Source organism: Zeugodacus cucurbitae, chromosome 5 (assembly GCF_028554725.1).
Source record: "Zeugodacus cucurbitae isolate PBARC_wt_2022May chromosome 5, idZeuCucr1.2, whole genome shotgun sequence".
Classification (NCBI taxonomy): Eukaryota; Metazoa; Arthropoda; class Insecta; order Diptera; family Tephritidae; genus Zeugodacus; species Zeugodacus cucurbitae.
The window spans coordinates 20326842-20345875 of NC_071670.1; the positions used below are offsets into that span (position 1 = coordinate 20326842).

The 19034-nt window shown below is 33.1% G+C and overlaps 1 protein-coding gene across 8 annotated transcripts; it reads left to right on the forward strand.

Moving 5' to 3' along the window:
* The first annotated feature begins 548 nt into the window (after positions 1-548).
* LOC105215008 (rho GTPase-activating protein 190) lies at positions 549-18198 on the forward strand. 8 transcript variants are annotated; one of them, XM_011188742.3, is made up of 20 exons: positions 550-790; positions 2611-2767; positions 2824-3956; positions 4156-4449; positions 4744-5117; positions 5177-5759; positions 5988-6166; positions 6240-6482; positions 7552-7617; positions 8465-8590; positions 8663-8710; positions 10606-10763; positions 10835-10904; positions 10992-11039; positions 11096-11314; positions 11379-11434; positions 11491-11875; positions 16956-17087; positions 17158-17302; positions 17375-18198. In XM_011188742.3, exons 2-20 carry the CDS (start codon positions 2618-2620, stop codon positions 17571-17573), a joined length of 4608 nt encoding a protein of 1535 aa, XP_011187044.1. In that variant the 5' UTR covers positions 550-790; positions 2611-2617; the 3' UTR covers positions 17574-18198. The 8 variants fall into 8 exon arrangements, 6 of the variants coding, with proteins under 6 accessions (XP_011187044.1, XP_011187042.1, XP_011187043.1 ...); XR_008471614.1 differs by lacking the exons at positions 17158-17302; positions 17375-18198 and adding exons at positions 12153-12342; positions 12400-12693 and having other exon boundaries at positions 549-790; positions 10835-11039; positions 16956-17089; XM_011188740.3 differs by having other exon boundaries at positions 10835-11039; positions 17375-18197.
* The last annotated feature ends 836 nt before the right edge of the window (positions 18199-19034 follow it).

Consider the following 19034-nt stretch of genomic DNA (forward strand, 5'->3'; position numbering starts at 1 on the left):
ATAATATGGGGGTCAAGTCATCAAATATTATATTAACGTTTTGACACGATTTCAATTAATTACTTGAGAGTTATCAATTAGAAAATAATCTTGTTGAATGATTCAATCCTTATAAAAATTTAAAGACCTATTTTAATAATGTGAAAACTAACTCCACACAGCACAGCAGTTGCCACAATAATACCGTTGTAAAAAAAAGAACATAGTTATAATGGACACGTGAGAAAAGTATCAAAATGCTTAAGTTAGTGAAAATGATAAGTTGAGTGGTGTTTCATTATTATATGAAGGATTTTCATTGCAGATTTACATTCGAAATTTATTAGTTCCTGATTTATAATAATGTATATAAACTTTTATATCAATTAATGGTACCATTCTCTGGTCTTTCACCGATGACTTCACCATTACCTGATTTGCAGGGCGTAAATTGGTACGAAGCAATTCCACCTACTGCTGACAGCGCCATCTCATTTTGGAAGTTACAGAACAATTATATTGGTTAAAAAATGTGGCAGTTCTCTTACAGGTACTTTTATTCGGATTAAATTCGGACTTATTTGTTTTCACTGGGCGGCGTAAAAGTGATGAAGAGTGAAAAATTTTGTAATGCCATCAATTGAGTATTAATTCGGTAGAAGGCTTAATAAAATTTTACAAAACCTTTCTGAAAGTCTATTTTAATATAAATAATATATTGTAAAAGTGGCGGTGTTAAATATTATAGTAATTATACAGGCTCTGTCCAAGGAGAGCAGTCTTAAATAGTGCAATTTAAATTTCAATAAGTGTAAGCTGAAATACTTATATCTATGTCTATACTTGTTAAAAATTACAGCAATTAAATATCTTTGAGTAAGAAAATGAAAATTAGTGACAAATTACTATACAAATTTCTAAAGAAAATTTGGTGTCTGGATGTTCAAGACCTGTGACTTGTGCGCAAGAACGGGTTTGTAAAAAAATATGCATTGTTCATTATAAGCTAAAGGCTATCCTGTGGTTCACATCAAGTCTCCTTTGTATGTACTCTTTATATATTTACCTGTAGCATACTTCCTTTCTACCAAAGTTGTTGAATAGTTGGAAAATAAATTATTATGCACACATGCTAAAAATAATTTATCTTGTATTTCAACCAATTAATTACGAAGCCTTATCACAACGGCTGTACATTTATATCTTCAATTAGCTTTGTATTTCCTAGAGAATGTATGGACTTCATGTGTCATTTAATGTTTTGCAAAATACAAGGAGTTAAGAGTATTTTGCAAGAAATTTTAATAACTAAAGTGAAAGTAATTGAATTTCGCTTTCTGCATCTACAATTTTTTCTGATTAATATATGAAGTGTTGATGCGCTATCATATGTGAATTTCGTATGTCAGTATGTAATCAAAGTTGGATGCTGAATTCTTTTATCGAAAAGTTTGAACCCGATTCTATATTTTTTCATTTCAATGAAAGCAGATTTTTAGGTCAAACTGTTGCGGATACATACTTTTATATTAATATATGTTATATATTGGATATTTTTGAGCAAAAATATAGAATTGATTGATAATCCACTAATTTTTTTATTCGCATTCTGTTCTAAATGAAGAAAATGTTAAATTGAAAACTTTTACAGGTTGTTATAAGTTTATATAAAAAAATCAGATATTCAGGAACCATTAACGAGTCTGCTCGTAATCCCTGATAAAAGTTTAGTTGATGTACAGTAATATATAGTTTTTCTTATATGGAGAACACCTATCGTTCATATATAAAGTATGTGAGAAAGGTTTAAAAGGTTTTTAAAAGACTTTAAAATACTGTTTGAAAATGATATTCCTATATTCTATTCTAATTAAAGAAAGTCTGCATGCTTTTTCTACGCTTCTTAATATTTTTTTATCCAATTTGATCAATATACACATTTATATGAATAATTTTTTGTTGTAGAATGTTAACACAAAACCATATTAAGTTCTGTCTTAGCAGAGTTATCATGTTCACCCTGTATACTACTAAAGTTTTTAAGAGTTAATTTCGCTATTATCGAGGTATAAGTATATTCTTAAATTGACGAAGGAAACAGAAATACACTAAATTGTCATTATTAAATTATATTAATTATCCATTTTTTGAAGGGCGTACGAAGGTTTTAATACAAGTGATGCAAATTTGAAACATAATTATTAATCCATCATTAAATATCATTTAAGTATGATATATATATAATATTAATTTAATTTGTATAAAATTTGACTTCTATTGCCAATTCAAGAGTGCTAGTTATGGAGGTTCAACTGTATTTTGTTTATTATTGAGAAAGATTTCTCATGCTGACAAAAGAATTAGTTAGGACTGGCCAAAAAAATTGTTGTTATGAAAGCATCAGAAAATATTTTCCAAAGCTTTTTAATAAATTTTGCCGAGTTGACAATCTTTTTAAGCATAATTTTCAAGTTAAGTAGCCCGATTGTCCAAATAATTTTAAGAAGAAATCTCAATTTTGTTCATATATCAAATTTAATATATAAAATTATTGTGGAAATATATAAGAGACATTATTTTGTGTTTAATCAATAATTTTGGAATTTTATTTATTATCTAATTCTTAAACAGGTAAATCATGAAGCAGATTAATGTATCTGTAATAGGTCTTTCGGGAACTGAAAAGGATAGGGGTCAAGTTGGTGTTGGAAAATCATGTCTGTGCAACAGATTCATTCGTCCGATGGCCGATGATTACTTTATTGATCACATATCAGTGTTGAGTCAGGTAGTTTGATCAAAAAAGAAGATATAAAACAAGATTTAAAGAATATTAATTTGTAGAGTGACTTCAGTGGACGAATTGTTAACAATGACCACTTCTTATATTGGGGAGATGTACGAAAAACCACGGAAGACGGAGTGGATTATAATTTCCAAATAATTGAACAGACGGAATTCATGGATGATTCCACATTTCAACCGTTTAAAGTTGGAAAAATGGAGCCATATTATAAGCGTTGTATTGCCACTAAGGTCTTTTCAGCGGAAAAGCTTATGTATATATGTAAAAACCAATTGGGAATCGAGAAGGAGTACGAACAAAAAGTAATGCCCGAAGGCCGACTGAGTATAGATGGTTTCATCGTGGTATTTGATGTTAGTCCAGTGCCAAATCGACCGGTTGAAAAACAAGTTGACTTTGTTCACAATGTAATTACAAATATATTGAAAAACAAAAAACCAGTTGTACTCGTTACAACCAAAAACGACGATTCGAATGAAATTTACATAAGGGAGGCCGAAAAAATTTCACAACGTAAGGAATATAAGGGATTGGTGCAGTTGGTCGAAACATCCTCGCATGAGTCTATAAATATAGATTTAGCATTTATACTTCTTGCTCAAACTATAGATAAAGTAAAGAGTCGTGTGAAAATTACTTCATACTATGAGGCTGCGAAATCACGTAAAGAACTATTGGACACACGTTCTGAAGCTGTTACAAGACTAATTCGTAACCAAATAATTGATTATCATGTGCTTTGGTCACAGGGTTCCAAAATATTAGCACAGTATAGAGAATGGACAGAGTTCTTAAATATTTTTGGTGTTGAAGCTGGTCAAAAGCTCTTTAGGCGTCATATGAAGAAGCTACGTGATGATCATTTAAATAAGAAACTTAATCAGTATATTGATAAGTTTGCTAATGCGTTGGAATACCTTCTACCCGACATAAGTACTTTGGGCACGGTTGATGAAAACATATGGGCAAATGCCAAAGGCATATTGAGAAGCCATCCGGACTTTGACCGGCATTTTTTCGAATGCCCTCAAGCTTCATGGACTGAATTAGTTGATATGGAGGAAGCCGAAGATGAAGTTCGTATTCCATTCGACGTGTTAGATACTCCAGAAGCTGAAACAATATTTAGAAATTATGTTAATGCTGTGCAGCAGGATAAGAAGAAGATTGGGTAAGACCACTAAAGCTGGTAATTTAAAATATTATTAAATTTTAATGTGTTGTTTCTATTGAAAGATCTTACATGTCGTCATTTGCAATAACAACTGTAATTAACTTTGTTACAGTTCTAATTTTTTACAGATATTGTTATAAAGATTTTGTACTAAAAAATTTAATTTTGAAATTTTGCGTTTCGTTTGTTGTGCCAGATGGAAACATCAATTTAAACTATTATTGGAGGAATCGGGCTTTGTGACTCCTGGCAAACAGTTATCAGAGGTGCGCGTGCTTTTCATGGGTCGAGAATGTTTTGAAGCTTTATCAGAACATGATTGCCAACAAATTTATGACATTCATCAAGACGAAATTATTGAGAAGAGCAAGCAAAACTTTATAGAATTATTGCTAGAAAACGCACAATTCTTCCAACAGTTTAAAAATGTTGATATTATTACTCAAGAAGATGTTCGCGCAATTACAGATCTTATACAGGACGATTCCAGGTAAAGTCTTCTTATTATAATTAACAATAGTATACATGTAGATGTTAAAGACGGTAATAATTATCATAATTATCGATAATATATTGGTTATTGGCAGTATTTTTTTGAAACGATAATCAAAAAGATAATTATTTATTGTGAAATAACTCATATATATTATGTTATATGCATTTCTGTATATTAATCATATAAAACTACTAGCTTAGAGCTATATGTGCCATTAGTAACTCTTTATTATATTGATTTTTAATAAATTGTATTTGATAATTACAACTCAATATACATATTTTCTAGGTATAAAATATTAGATCGACTTGATCAGGAGCGACGGGTTATTCTCTTTCAACATTTGGGATTTATTCACTGTCCCATACGCGAGCACTGTCCTTTCTTCCATAACTGTGTTGATAGTTTAGTAGATGAGTGCTTAGTGGATAAGTCGTCGAACCAGAAGAATTCAAGCACTTGGAAATCTTCGGGCTCTGACAGAACTTTAAATCTATTAATAGTCGGATCCGAACATCTTGCAAGCGATTTGCTCAATGATATACGCATGTGCACAGGATCAAAGGGGGAATATGTTTATGAGAACCAAACCTATTACCTCAATTATCGCATTGCCAATGGAGATATGGAAGCATTTAAGTCAATTGATGTGCATTCGAGTGGTAAGTTTGCATAAACAAAGTTATATATGTTATGTGGTTTAATTTGTGTGTGATTTTAGGTTTAATTTGTGTATACTCAAATCAACAGTCGTTTGAAACGCTAAAGGATAACTTAGAGCGCACTTTACTATGTAATTTGGAATTAGAGGACAAATTTGAGAACTTGCCTATTGTTTTGGTGTATCAACCTCAGGATCTGAAAGAAAACGAAGTTGAGTACCTGCGTAATGAAGGATTGCGATTATCTGAAATGCTACACTGCGATTTTATTGATCATCAACAAAATCAACAAAAATATGTTTACGATATTCTTAATATTGTTATTCTGTCTCTAAGACTTTCGGAGATGAAAAATTTTGATTCATATTCTTCAAACCATATTGATCTGAGAATACTTGTTTGTATGTTTTGTGGGGATCAATATGATATAGAGAATATTATAAGCCCACTAATAGCTGAATCGACAAACTGCAAATCGTCTGAACATTCCATTTTGATTGACGTATTCATAGGAGATTCAAAAAAGCGTATTGAATTTATCATTTCATCTTATCACGGAATAAATCAATATCGTGAAGAGTTAATTCATGGATATATTTATTTTTATTCTGGCAAACGTAGATCGTCATTTGCAAATTTAAGGTAATTCTTTCGGTATTTCAAATTAATTACCATATGTGTGAAAATATTTGTATAATAATTAACATAAATTATACAGAAGTCTATTAGATTCTAACATATAGATATAATATATATGTGAAAGAAAGTTCTTATTTTAGTAAATTAATATTTAAATATTAATATTAATCGTGAAACATTTAAACGATACTTGAATTGCAATTTAATATATGTACATGCATGCATTTCCAGTGTTTTAGCTGTACAAAACTCGAATATTCCGTTACAAATAATCGCTGTAACTGAAAGTGGAGGCGCAAATGCCTTTTTCAATAGCGAAATTTGTCAATTTCTAATAACGGAGGGAAATTCATTGGCTGATAGATGTAAGGGGAATTTCATGACATTTTCTGCCGATCAATATGTTAAGTGTAAGTGTATACAGCTCTTATATTGCTTCCAGAACATTATTAAAAAATTGTGTTTTGTTTTTTTTCAATTTAGTTGCTTTCTACACTCCATTTTTGAAAAACGTGTGGGAAAATAAATACGAAGTTGAAAATTTGCATGTGGAAGAATCAATAACATTGGATTCTGGAGAAGGCACGCTGGAGAATTCCGTTAATCAGCTACCACGCCCACCACCACGACATGAAAGCTATATGTTGTCCAGCACTTTGGGTACGGATGGTTCAGGAAGTGAAAACTATGAAATGCTACCAACAAGATCTTTGAATTCGCTAAATGGTAAGTCTTGGTTTTCCATTTCTTTGTTTTAACAATGTTTTACTCCCATAAATGTGGGGAAATAATTCTCATATACATATTTTATTTAATGAAAATATGGTTTATATTAGTTACCTTTCGTTTAATTGATTTAAATAATCATTTAGTTATGATCGATTAATGCCTTTTTCAAGCCAACATTTAGGAGATATTAAAATTTTTCCAGAGGGTAAAAAATTGTATTTTCCTTAAAGCGGTTAGCTAATAGTGTGACTGAAGTAATATATGTGGTATCACAAATTGTAAAGTAGGCTTATATTAATAGCATTTTTCTTTACTTGCTAGTATTTTTTTCAGATAACTAATTGCATACTATAAATGTAATTAAAAATGTATTTATGTCTATTAAAAATTATAAGTACCATCTTATACTATTAATTAATTGTTTTAAAGATTATTTTAAATTTTGCCGTTTTTAACATTATTAGCAATCGACAAGAAATTAATAATTTAATTTTAATTTTGTATAATTTCACTACCTTATTTCTAAATGTAATGTTAATAAGGTAAATTCGTTTAAAAACTATAGAGCGTATTCATATTGAGTTTAAGTTTATTACTTTATCTATAGTCTTTACCCATTAATGATGGTTATCATTCATTGAAGTATGTGTTTCCGCCAGGAAAAAATCTATCTAAAAATTCTTCGAGTTACATCATAAAAGTTACATCATAGCTTCAAAAGCTTCAAAGCTTATGTGTTATTAGTACATATCAGATAGCAGTGGTATAACCAGATAATATGTTATGCGTCAATAAATAGCTTTACTGAATCTTTGTAATTTTTTTAAATTAAGTATTTTCCGAAAGATATATGGAATTTCAAATTATTATTAAATCTCTGGTGCAATTTATAATATAATTAATTGGAGCGTAAGTAAGCGCAATATACTCCTACATAGAACTATCAACATGATAAATGTACACATAAAAGTGAACACTCTATTTTATTAAATATGTAAATATAATATATTTGAGAGTTAATTTATTTTATTATAATTGATATGCATAATTCTTTTTATAAATACAGAGGAAAGGGACATATCTTTAGATGAAATTTACGACGACAACGAAAAGCCGAAACACCATCACCAAAGTAAGTGATGTTGAGACTATATATTTGTTTAATATATAATACATAAGAAAAAATTTACCACAAATCACTTTTACCACATCGAACTCTTAAGTTGATGGCAAATAATCTATAATATTTATAATACATATGTATTAATTTACATTTAGTTTTATTTAACATTGACTATTATGAATAGTATTAAATATATCTTTTATCATTTAATTTTTTTATTTCTAAGATTTAATAGTATTTCGTAAGAATGATTATATGCGTGAAATGTATCGAAAAAATTCAACAAAGAAATTAATGGTATTTTCGAAGTTTAAGTTGCCAGGTTTAATATAGACTCACTTGAGTTGTGCACCTATGATCGGTCCATATATCTTTCAGGAATTTAACGCATTATGATAAGAGGACAGTGTTCTCCATTAAATTAAAAGTAAGCTGTTATGTTTTGGTGTTAACTTAAAAACTTTCCAATCAATAGATATTTTGCCATTAACAGATTTCTTCATTTCATAAGAAAATATGTTCTAAACCGCCAAAAATATCCAACTTTATTCTGGTATTAAAAATTGTATTTCTACTTCGTGTTCTTCCACAATGTTTTTGCACTTCGTTTATATGGAAAAATAATTTTTTAATGAAGCATACTAATTAGTGGTCTTGTGATTTGAGGTTCATTTTACTTCTGCAAATTAAAAAGCATACATATGTATGTGCGTACTCGAATTCTCTTTATTAGTTAATTTAAGTTACATATTTTGGTTATTTTGTTTAATTTTATTAATAAGTTAGTACATACTGTTTATAATCAATGAAAATGAGTAATTTAGAAAAATTAGTAAACTATTGAATTGCTATTAAGGGTTTCAGATTTTCCCACCTCCAACAACTCCTCCAGAGCCAGCTCCACCTGATCATCAACTCATAACGTGTACATATAAGAGTCAATTCGTATCGGCTTCCGAGTCTAGTTTGGAAGAAATAACATGTAATCTATTTTATTTATTTGAAAGATGTGCAAATTTAATGCTCTTAATTATTTTTTCATGCCTTCATTAAGCAGCTGATGTAAGTGGATCAAAGGATTCATTGGCCACACATGAAGCAGGTTGATTTTAGCTTGTTTTATTGTACATTATTAAAATGATTGTTATAATTTGCCAATTTCATATAGTTTTCAACGTTTCTCATATGCCATTATTTAACTTTTTTTGATTTCTCCGTTTTATTTTTGCTCCTAAAATAGTTTTTCTTCATATTCAATACCATACCACAAAATACATACTCTTATAATAGATAAAATAGAATTTACATATGAGAAACCAGTACAAATATTTAGCCCCTTAAGTTCGACTTCGTGGAGGGCAATCGAGCATTATTACTTTAAAATTTTTGAACTTAAATCATATTTACAGCCCTATTCTGTGCACTTTACAAATTCAACAAATTTCTAATTTGTGAAAATATGAAATTTATCAAGCATTTCGTATTCTGTGACTAAAATAAACTAGTTTTTTTCTTGATAAATTGTTAAAAAGTAAAATGCTCTTGACTGTATTGCACGCGATTACAGCTTAGTACATTTTTGCCAATAATGAACAAAGTTTAGACTTCGTAGTCGCCAAGGAACTTTTCTGAAGCTAAACATAACAACCAACTAAATCCAAATTGCATTCCAAATATTTTTAACTATATTATAAAGGACATAATATATATATCTACATATTATGTAGATGTATTATATTATGTAGTATTCTATGAATTTGCGGGGGATTAAAATACTAGGGGGATCTGGGATGGAAAAGCGAATAGCCTCTGCCATCCGATTATCAATCAACCTCATTTACGCGCGGCACTCTCTGTTTGGTTAGGGAGAAAACGAGGCTCTGGCGACCGAGTAAAGGCGGTATAACCTTATCATCTATATAGAGTAAATGGGGTTGTAAAACCAAACCAAATACTTTGCATCAGTTCTGGGAGGCTTCAGTCGATATCTCGACATTAGAATCGGATAGATAGGCTGATAACCGGTCAATCGTAAACCAAACTTATCAACGAAGCCACAATGAAGAAGGATCGGTTAAAACAAACACTCATCCAAATAACGACCTTTTGCATGAAAAATAGGGCCACATTCGGAGCATGGAATATTTGCGCACTCTCAGAAACTTCACATCTAGCCAAGGATTTATTCTGAAATTTAATAATAATTAATAATATTTTAATTTTTTTTGTTATTTTGTCAAGTGTACAGAAAGGCTGTTATAGTATAGAGACTTTTGTCGAAATAGCATTTTCATGAAATTCATGTCATTATTGTGTTAATGTGGCATTCTCCAAAACTAGTCAGAAAATTTTGTGTGTAGTAGAGCAAAAAAAAAAAACAACTTAGAATACCTTTTAAAATTTACAATTTAAGCATACTTATATCTAAGAAATGGTACAATATTTTCAATTCTATGCTATTGGATATTTCGGTTGACTTCAATATTTTATATAAACGGTCTTAAAATTATCAAAAAATCATAAATTCTATGTATATAAATATTTTCCACATATTTAGAAAAAAAATATATAAACACACTGCATATCAAATCATTTATACTTACACATGATTTCCAATATTTTTTATATATGAATATAAAGAATTGAAGAGGATCAAACTTATAAATTATCAAACATAAATTATCTTTTAAAATAATTGGGGTATTTGCAACAATAATTATTACAGTTTTTTCAGTGTTAAGAAATATGATTTCCAAATAGCAATAATAAAATATGGAAATGTACAATTTATATGCAAATAATGTCGATATTTATTGAGTTCATTTCGTATATTTCCCTTATAATTTTTGTCCTTTTATTTACTAAGTTATATTGCTTAGTTTCCATGTTAATTTTAGATTATGTTTTAATAATGTTATTTGTCATGGTTTTAAAACTCACACCCTTGCTTATATTTTTAATTTTTGTGTGCTAATAAAATTACCTTTTTATTTACAGAGTGGCTGGAGGATAAAAATGAACCACGTAGAAATTTAAACAAAAATTCCATTTGGAACAACTTTAGTGGTTCCACCCACGCTTATACAACTGGTCGTCGTCACATTGATTCCAATTTAAATAAAATTCGTCCAAAAGGCCCCAGTCAAACATTGAAGGTATGTAGTGTTTTTATTCTTCAACAAAAACGCTATAATAATTCTGCTGAATCTATATATTTCTATTGTAGCAACCCGGTAAATTAAATATGAAAAACTTTCAACTCGTGAGTGAAGCAGTCGCCAAAATGAACTTCGGAGGTGAGTCTTTTTTGCCAACTTCTGATGCTGATAAATGTTCAAAACGTTATACGCATTTTAATCATACTCAACCTGATTGTGACGAAGACGATTCAGAGGAGTTAGCTGAATACGAGCAAATTTATGAAAACGAAGGTATGTCCATGGCTCTAAAGTGCTTATGATAGTGTAAATAATATTTCTTACTTAAGACTGTACTGAGTCGGATAGTTGTGCAAGTTCAACCGAACGTAAGGTACGTCAGCAGAATAGCTCATACTACAAGTTAAATAAGAAACCTCCGACCAATAAGAAAACCAAGAAAAAGAAAGTTGCCATACCCGTACAAACGCCGAGAGTTCCACTCTTCGGCTCCTATGTAAGCCCACCAGAGATTCCTCAACATTATCATCGAGCTGCGTCAGACGCTAGTAAGATAAATCTTTCATACTTATTCAAATGTAAATGCAAATGCAAATTTTTATTTTAATTTAGAAAAAACGGTCGAACATTGCACGAACGAGCTTGTAAAGAACGATAAATCACCAGATGTAAGGTTATAATAATTTTTAATTGAATTTATTACTAATTAAATTCGGTTTTATAGTATTCCATGGTTCCTGAAAGTATCAATTTGTTTGGAACAGACAATTTGACAGAATTTAATTTAAATCCGAAATCTCTTAAGGAGTTCGAAAAGACAGAAAAACGTCGGTTGAAGGAAGACAATGCCAGACTTCGTAAACTGCAAGAAAAGGAGAAAGAACAAGAAAAGAAACACAAGCGAAAGTTGAAGCAAGCTTCCAAAGGCTTAACAGACAATACTGAATCTCAATTTGGCAAATTACTAATCTCAGACAAAGATGAAATTCCTACATTTCTTATAAGATGTGTAGAATTTATTGAGAAAGAAGGTCTGGACTCTGAAGGAATCTATAGAGTGCCAGGTAGTCGGGCTCATGTTGACTTACTTTTCCAAAAATTCGAAGATGGTATGTGAAAATGGACAAAACAAGACATTTTGTGTATAACTAATTTATATTTTGTTGTTACATATTTGAATTCCAAATATCTAAACTCAATTCAATATTAAGAGTTACTTTCAGATCTAGATTTTGTACTCAGTGAAGTTGAAACTAATTTGCTAATACTATTAAATACCTTAATGAAGTTCCAATTTTTATAGTAGAGATATGGAGTAGCGATTGAGTCAACCTGCCTTTCCAGAAAGTGATTTTATAATCTGTATATGTATATTGAAACTTTCAGATTCATTGTCCCACTCCAAACGCTTAGATTTAATTAGGAGTTTAGTCTGCTACAATATCCAGAACGAAGTTGGATCACTCTAGTTTCGCGAGGCAACTCGAATTCGGTGTCTGCAACGGTGGGTGTTGATTCTCCAAGTACGCCATTCACGGGTAGGGAGTCAATGAATGGCGTTCAGTGCTTGTTTATAGTTAGTCGCGTCCGAAGTCCTGTCGGTATAGTCTTTTAAGTCGTCAACGTATTTCAGGAAGGTACTCTTGATGGCTCTGGGAGGCGGCTCGGCTTCCAGCAGGTAATTGCAGGGGTGATTTCTTCGAAAGCATCCTTACAGAAACTGCTTGGAAAGCATTTTGCTATGCCCCTTAAGAGGAAGCATGCGGGCCTCATTGTGAAGGTGCTCGACCGGAGACATCAAGAGGCAATCTGTGGCTGTTTGGAGAGCGGTATTTTGGCAAGTCTGAAGCTTCCCCATCTGCGTCCTACTGCATCCAGGCGACCATATTGGGGCTGCGTAGTTAAGGACCGGCCGGCTGATTGCCTGGTAAGTTGCCAAAAACGTTTCTTTGTCTTTACCCAAGGTGCTGCCGGCTAGCGACTTGAGGATTTTGTTGCGGCTCTGTACCTTGGTTACAATCGCGGTCGTGTGTTGAGTGAAGGAGTACAGGCTATCCAATGTGACACCTAAAATTTTGGGATTGATGTCCGTCGGAATTCTAATGCCATCGACTGAAATGTACAGGTCTAAACTGTACTCCTTCGTCCAGTTAGTGAATAGGGTCGCTATGGATTTGGTAGGGGAGAGTGTTAGGCCCCTAGCAGTGAAGAAGCGAGAAAGGTCGAGGAGGTAGCCGTTTACTTTCGAACACATGTCATCGATTCCGTTGCCCGACATCAATATCGTACAATCATCAGCGTAAGAGGTAACTGAGACTCCTTCTGGTGGTTGAGGGAGTTTCGAAATATAGAAGTTAAATAATAAGGGGAATAGAACACCAACCTGAGGTACCCCTTGTTTAATTCTTCTTAGCTTGGATGTTTGCCCTCGAAACGTTACGCATGACTGACGACAGCTCAGGTAATTAATGGTCCTCCTCTTCAGCCCTGGAGGTAGCGGAGATTGTTCGATATCTTCTAGTAGCGTTGTGTGATTGACTGTGTCAAAAGATTTAGACCATTAGTTATCCAGGCGTTTATGCGCTAAGTGCTGTGGTGGTACTGTTTACTTTACGGATTCCATGTTGGTGTTGCGCTAGGCTCAGGTGGTGAGTGAAGGTCGGGAGAAACAAGGCTTCAAGTATCTTCACTACTGGGGAAAGGAGAGTTATCCGACGATAAGACTCCCCTTGGTTGACTAGTTTCCCTGGTTTCTATAGTGGGACCACTCTTCCGGTCTTCCACGAATCGCGTATGTTATGCGATTGCCTTGCGAAATTGACGTTCGCCAAAGTATACGTCCGTAGGAATGGGCAGTGTGTTGAAGGTGCTCTCGGTAAATTCTGTGAAACTGACCCAGTTAGCTTTTTTGAAGTTAACGAAGGTACGGTTGTCCACCGAAATAAAGTCAGGAGGTTTTTCGATCGAGATGGTTTTCAGGTGCCCATAATTCTGGTGGGGGCTTCGTCATTCATTATGCAGAATGTCGAATCGTCAATCTGTTCTGCCAGCTCCATCCCTCGGCGATCATTTGACAGCCAAGACAAAGATCGTGATGCGCGTTAAAGTCGCCGGTGTACCAATCGGTTTTCACCACGAAGCAGCGCATCGATTTTCGGATGATATCCTGTTGGAGAACATGTAACTGGGGCGATGTATATATTAAATATTTCGAACTCGACATCGCCTGACCGGATAGCTATGCTCTGACATTCTAGGGTAGTATACCTGCGGTTGATGTCTCCATCGATTAAACGATACTGCACTGTGTTGTGCAAGATGAACGCCAAAACCCCACCATTGTCTCGCTCGCGATCCTTACGCATAACGTTGAAACCGGCACAGCTCAGAAGATCTGAGCGGCCGTTTAGCTTGGTTTCTTGCACCGTAGCTATCAATACGCCTTTCCGACTCATTAGCTCAACTATCTCCTCGATCTTACTCTGGAGTCCGTTGCAGCTAAATTGTAGGAGCGTCGTTTGTCTCGTTAGGCCAGTGGTGATCCTGGGTATGAGGGAGTGATGTACAGCTGTTGGTTGTTGCTGCTGCAAAACCCGCAGAGGAAATTGTCGCTTAGGGGTGTTGTTTGGTGACTCCGTTTGAGATTGTTGCGGGAGCAGACTCCTGCTGCATGGGGCAACGAATGGCTCACTCCACTCACGGGTGGTGCGCAGGCCGGAACACGTCGGTAAGACGTGAAACCAGTCAGTGCAATAATTGCACTAAACTGATGTGACATCCCGACGTATTACGGTCTGACACACGGACAGACGGTTCGAGGGACCAGGAGTTGCGTTGTGGTCCTCGCACGAGGATTGGAGTGGGATAAAGGTTGGGGATGGGTCTGATAAAACTGGGGGTCATGCTGCCTGGAGCTTCGGAGGACCATTAAAGTCCTATCTTGGCCACTCGCAATGGGTGGCGACGCAGTGCGTAAACTGGGTGCTAATTGCACTGCCGTAGAGGCGGTTGTCGAGGTTGTGCGTTGGCAGCATGGGGCTACATAACTTGTGGTCCACTCCCTGTGGATCTTAAGACCAGAGCAGCTCTTAAGATGGATCCTTCCATTACATGTGTTACACCTAACCGAGGTAGAATTTGGATGGAGCCTTTTGGCACATACGCAGCAGGAATATTCTCTTGGACCCGGGTTTGACTCAACGTAAGCGCGGATCAAAAGGATAGAGAGCAATCCTGCTGCAAGGTGTTGCTCAATTGATGACAGTCTTAGACTAGAACTTACAGATCCAGACAGGTTTGGGTCGTCGAAATAACAGCCCTTGGTCGGATCCGAAAATCCGAGTCAATCCAGGTGTAACGTAGAAACGGCTACTGTGAGCTCTACAGCAACAAGTGAAGTTGTAGCAAAGACACACTAAACTGTATATAGAGAAGCTAATACAACACTATATCCAGGGATTCAAGCGAACAGGCAGCACTTTTGGTGCAACCCTACGCTAAAATGTCCAAGCAAGCGGCGATCGAATTTTTAATGAGGTTTCCACATACTCTTTTGTACGAACTCGACTGTATAACTTTAGATAGATAGATAGCGAACAGAGAAGTGACCAATCGAATACAGTTAATATAAAATTAAAAGTAACTATTAAAACGCAGAAGCTACTTGAAGACTAGTCTTGCAAAGCAGACACTTTTCCTCATTATAAAGGCTCTTCGCATAACCCCAAATTATGGTTAGAAATATAAGGAACTACTATAACAAATTTTAATTCATAGAAACTTAAGGTGTATAAAATTCCGCAAAAAATCACATTTTTAGTTTTAACAAAAATAATAAAACATCATTTAATTAGGATTATAAATAGGACAATGTGTAAAATGTCAAAACCAGAGAGATGCATTTATCATCAGAGTCGATTAAAAAAATATTTACTTATTGGTAATCATTGCAATTAAATATTATTATTTCAAATGTTATACAGTCGTTTCTGGGTATAGTGAACACTCTAAATATAGAACACCTCGATATAAAGAACAGCTAAATTTTTGCATTGAGCATTTTAAATAGTGAACTTTTCTATCGTATTGCAATAGTGAACAAAAATGTGAAAGCAACCTTCATTAGACAGCAAAGAAAAATACAAAAAGGAATGGGAATTATTTAAATTTAAAGTTAAATTACTTTACTGCTTATTGCTGCTGCAAAATCGGTGCTAGTATTTGTTTTGTCTCCTGTCGAGTGAAAACTGTTTGTGGGCGAAATCTTTTCATTGAATGTTGAGTGGTAATACATTGATAGTGCTTAATGAATTAGAGAAAATTCCTTTCTTTAAAAAAAATAAAACTTAAAATTGTTGAAGAAATCGGAAAGTGTTAGTGTTTCCTCTTTGCCACAAACATATGATGTTGCAAAATCAACAATTTCGGGAATAAACAAAAATGGTCGTTATATACTTTGTCACAGGGAAAAAATTATTTATTAGCTCAAGATTCGCAAGGACCAAATTTATAACGTAGATGAGACCGGTTTGTTTTGAAAAATGTTTCTTGATAGAGTGTATGTAAACCATAATGAAAGAACAACTCCTAGAGAATGAAAGAACAACAACTAGAATAACTTTTTTTCTTGCACAAATGCAGCTGGTGAATATAAGTCAAGCCATTAATAAATGGGCGTACAATGGTCTGTCAGGAAACATACACTGAAATAGATATTGAAAAATGGAATGCAAATCGAACCGGTCAGTTTTGAGAACATCTATTCACGATTTCTTTCAAATAGTTAAAAAATTGAAATACATGTATACATCTCTTTTTTTTACCACTGTGTCCACTTATTTTCTGCGAATTTTATTTAATAAACATGGCATTCCATATCCATGTGAAATTACTCGCACAGAAAAATGTAAGTTTTAAGCAAATAACAGAAGTGAAATATCGACCTTGATATAATGAACATGCCTTTCAATTATTAGTTCATTATATTCAGACACGACTGTAGTTCATATTATGCATATATGTTAATATTTACTAATACATATTTTAGTTGAAAGATTTAGTTAGTTAGTTGGAATATTAAAGATTTATTTGCATTTTAAATGAAAACATTAATTATTAAAGTAAAAGTAAATTAATAATAATTTTAAATAATCGGATTATTATCAATCTTCATTCTTTCATGTCCTTCAGATCCGCAGACTGTAATTGATGTGCTTGATATTCCAGTAAATGCTGTAGCAACCGCGTTGAAAGATTTCTTTTCGAAGCGTTGGCATCCTTTATTTAGCAAAGATATTATTAAGGAACTTGAAGATATTGCAGGTAAATGTGTAGATCAGCATTTATTTCGTTGTGGAGTTTAACGTATTTTTGTTTTATCCTCACTCCAAAGGTTCACGAGGCATTGGTTCATCTAAAATTAATGTGGAAGTAAAAACAGATCGGAGTTGCCGTTTGATATTATTGAAGACTTTATTACAGAAATTACCGCCCATGAATTTTATGATCCTGAAGTACATATTTGAGCACTTCGTTCAGTAAGTATAGAAATGTCTAATTTAGCTGGACGCTGAAAGTATTAACATTGAGCAATTACTGTATTATTGCAGTGTATCAGAGAATTCAAAACTAAATAGTATGGATAGCAAAAATTTGGCAATTTGCTGGTGGCCAACACTAATTCCTATTGACTTTACGGATATGAGCCATTTTGAGCAATTGCGGCCATATTTAGAAGATATTGTGCAGACGATGATTGACCAGTTTCCCTATTTGTTTTGCGGAAAAGATGCTTTTGTTATGGTTTAAATACTCATATATTCCAGGATAAAAACTTAAAATTAATTTTAGATGTTATTAAGTGGAAGAATATAAAGAAACTGTGTTTTAATGGCTTTGTTGTGTGAAGTGATGTTTAATTAAGAATATTCGAATATGCGTCTAAAATAATAATTTATATTATGTGTTAAATTATATTTAAGCTATAAATGTTTTAAATGTCTTGTATGTATGTTTAACGAGTTGTGTAGTGATATCTATGCCATGTGTATGTATGCTTATATATATATATTTTCGAAATTTGGGTGTATTATTATTGTAGATGTTGTTCTTATAAAATGATCTGAAGAAGCTACTTTATCAAAGGAACACTTCTGAAAAATACTAACAATGCGAATGAAAGAAACAGATTGCATTCATATACATACCTATAAAAATAGATAAAAGTAAAAATAACGATACTGGAAAGATTTGTATAAATGTGTGTCTATTTCATGATATACCTTATAAAATTATGCATTCGTAATCAACGCGATTTGGTGTAATTATATTTTTTAAAATTATAATATTTACGGAAATCCATACGGATACCCGTCATAATCAAAATGCACAAATATTATAATAACAAATAAAATAATTCCAAACAAATTTATGCTTTGATACATCTTTAAGATGCGGATTTAAAAAATGTGAGTAAAAATATTTTAAAACAAAAATTATGATAAATAATCATCATTCAAAACGTAAATTTAGTGTTTTCAAAAAATTGAAATCGGCGTGCGAATTGGACCCTCTAACTGAGATCATACACCAAATGTTATTTTAGGAAAACTTGATGTAAAGCTAAAAACTTACTTTACTAGTTTGTCTTTATTTTGTTTCATATAGCTGGAGGCCTTTTTGCAAAATGGGAATTCGTAAAATTAATCAACTTTTCGTCATTTTGTATCATTAAGTCAATATATAATACTTTTTTTTACAATCTAATACCTTTTTTTATAAAGACTTGGGCTCTACACTGATCTAACCTTCCAACTAAAATTAATTTGGAATATTTTTAATCGTTACAAAAAAATGATGCACAGTCATGCCAGGACTTTAAGGTTCTGCTTTCGAACCTTGTTGGTATTTCAGTTAGCACATTTGACCATTGTAAATGTATGTAGAAAATTATAAGAACTGCAGAGCTAAATAGAGAAGGTACAATCTTCTACAAGAGTGTACAGCTACTGGCGTACGCCGATGATATTGATATCATTGGAAACAACACCCGCGCCGTTAGTTCTGCTTTTTCCAGACTGGATAAGGAAGCGAAGCGTATGGGTCTGGTGGTGAACGAGGACAAGACGAAATATCTCCTGTCATCAAACAAACAGTCAGCGCATACGCGTCTTGGCTCCCACGTCACTGTTGACAGTCATAACTTTGAAGTTGTAGATAATTTCGTCTATCTGGGAACCAGCATTAACAGCAATAACAATGTCAGCCTGG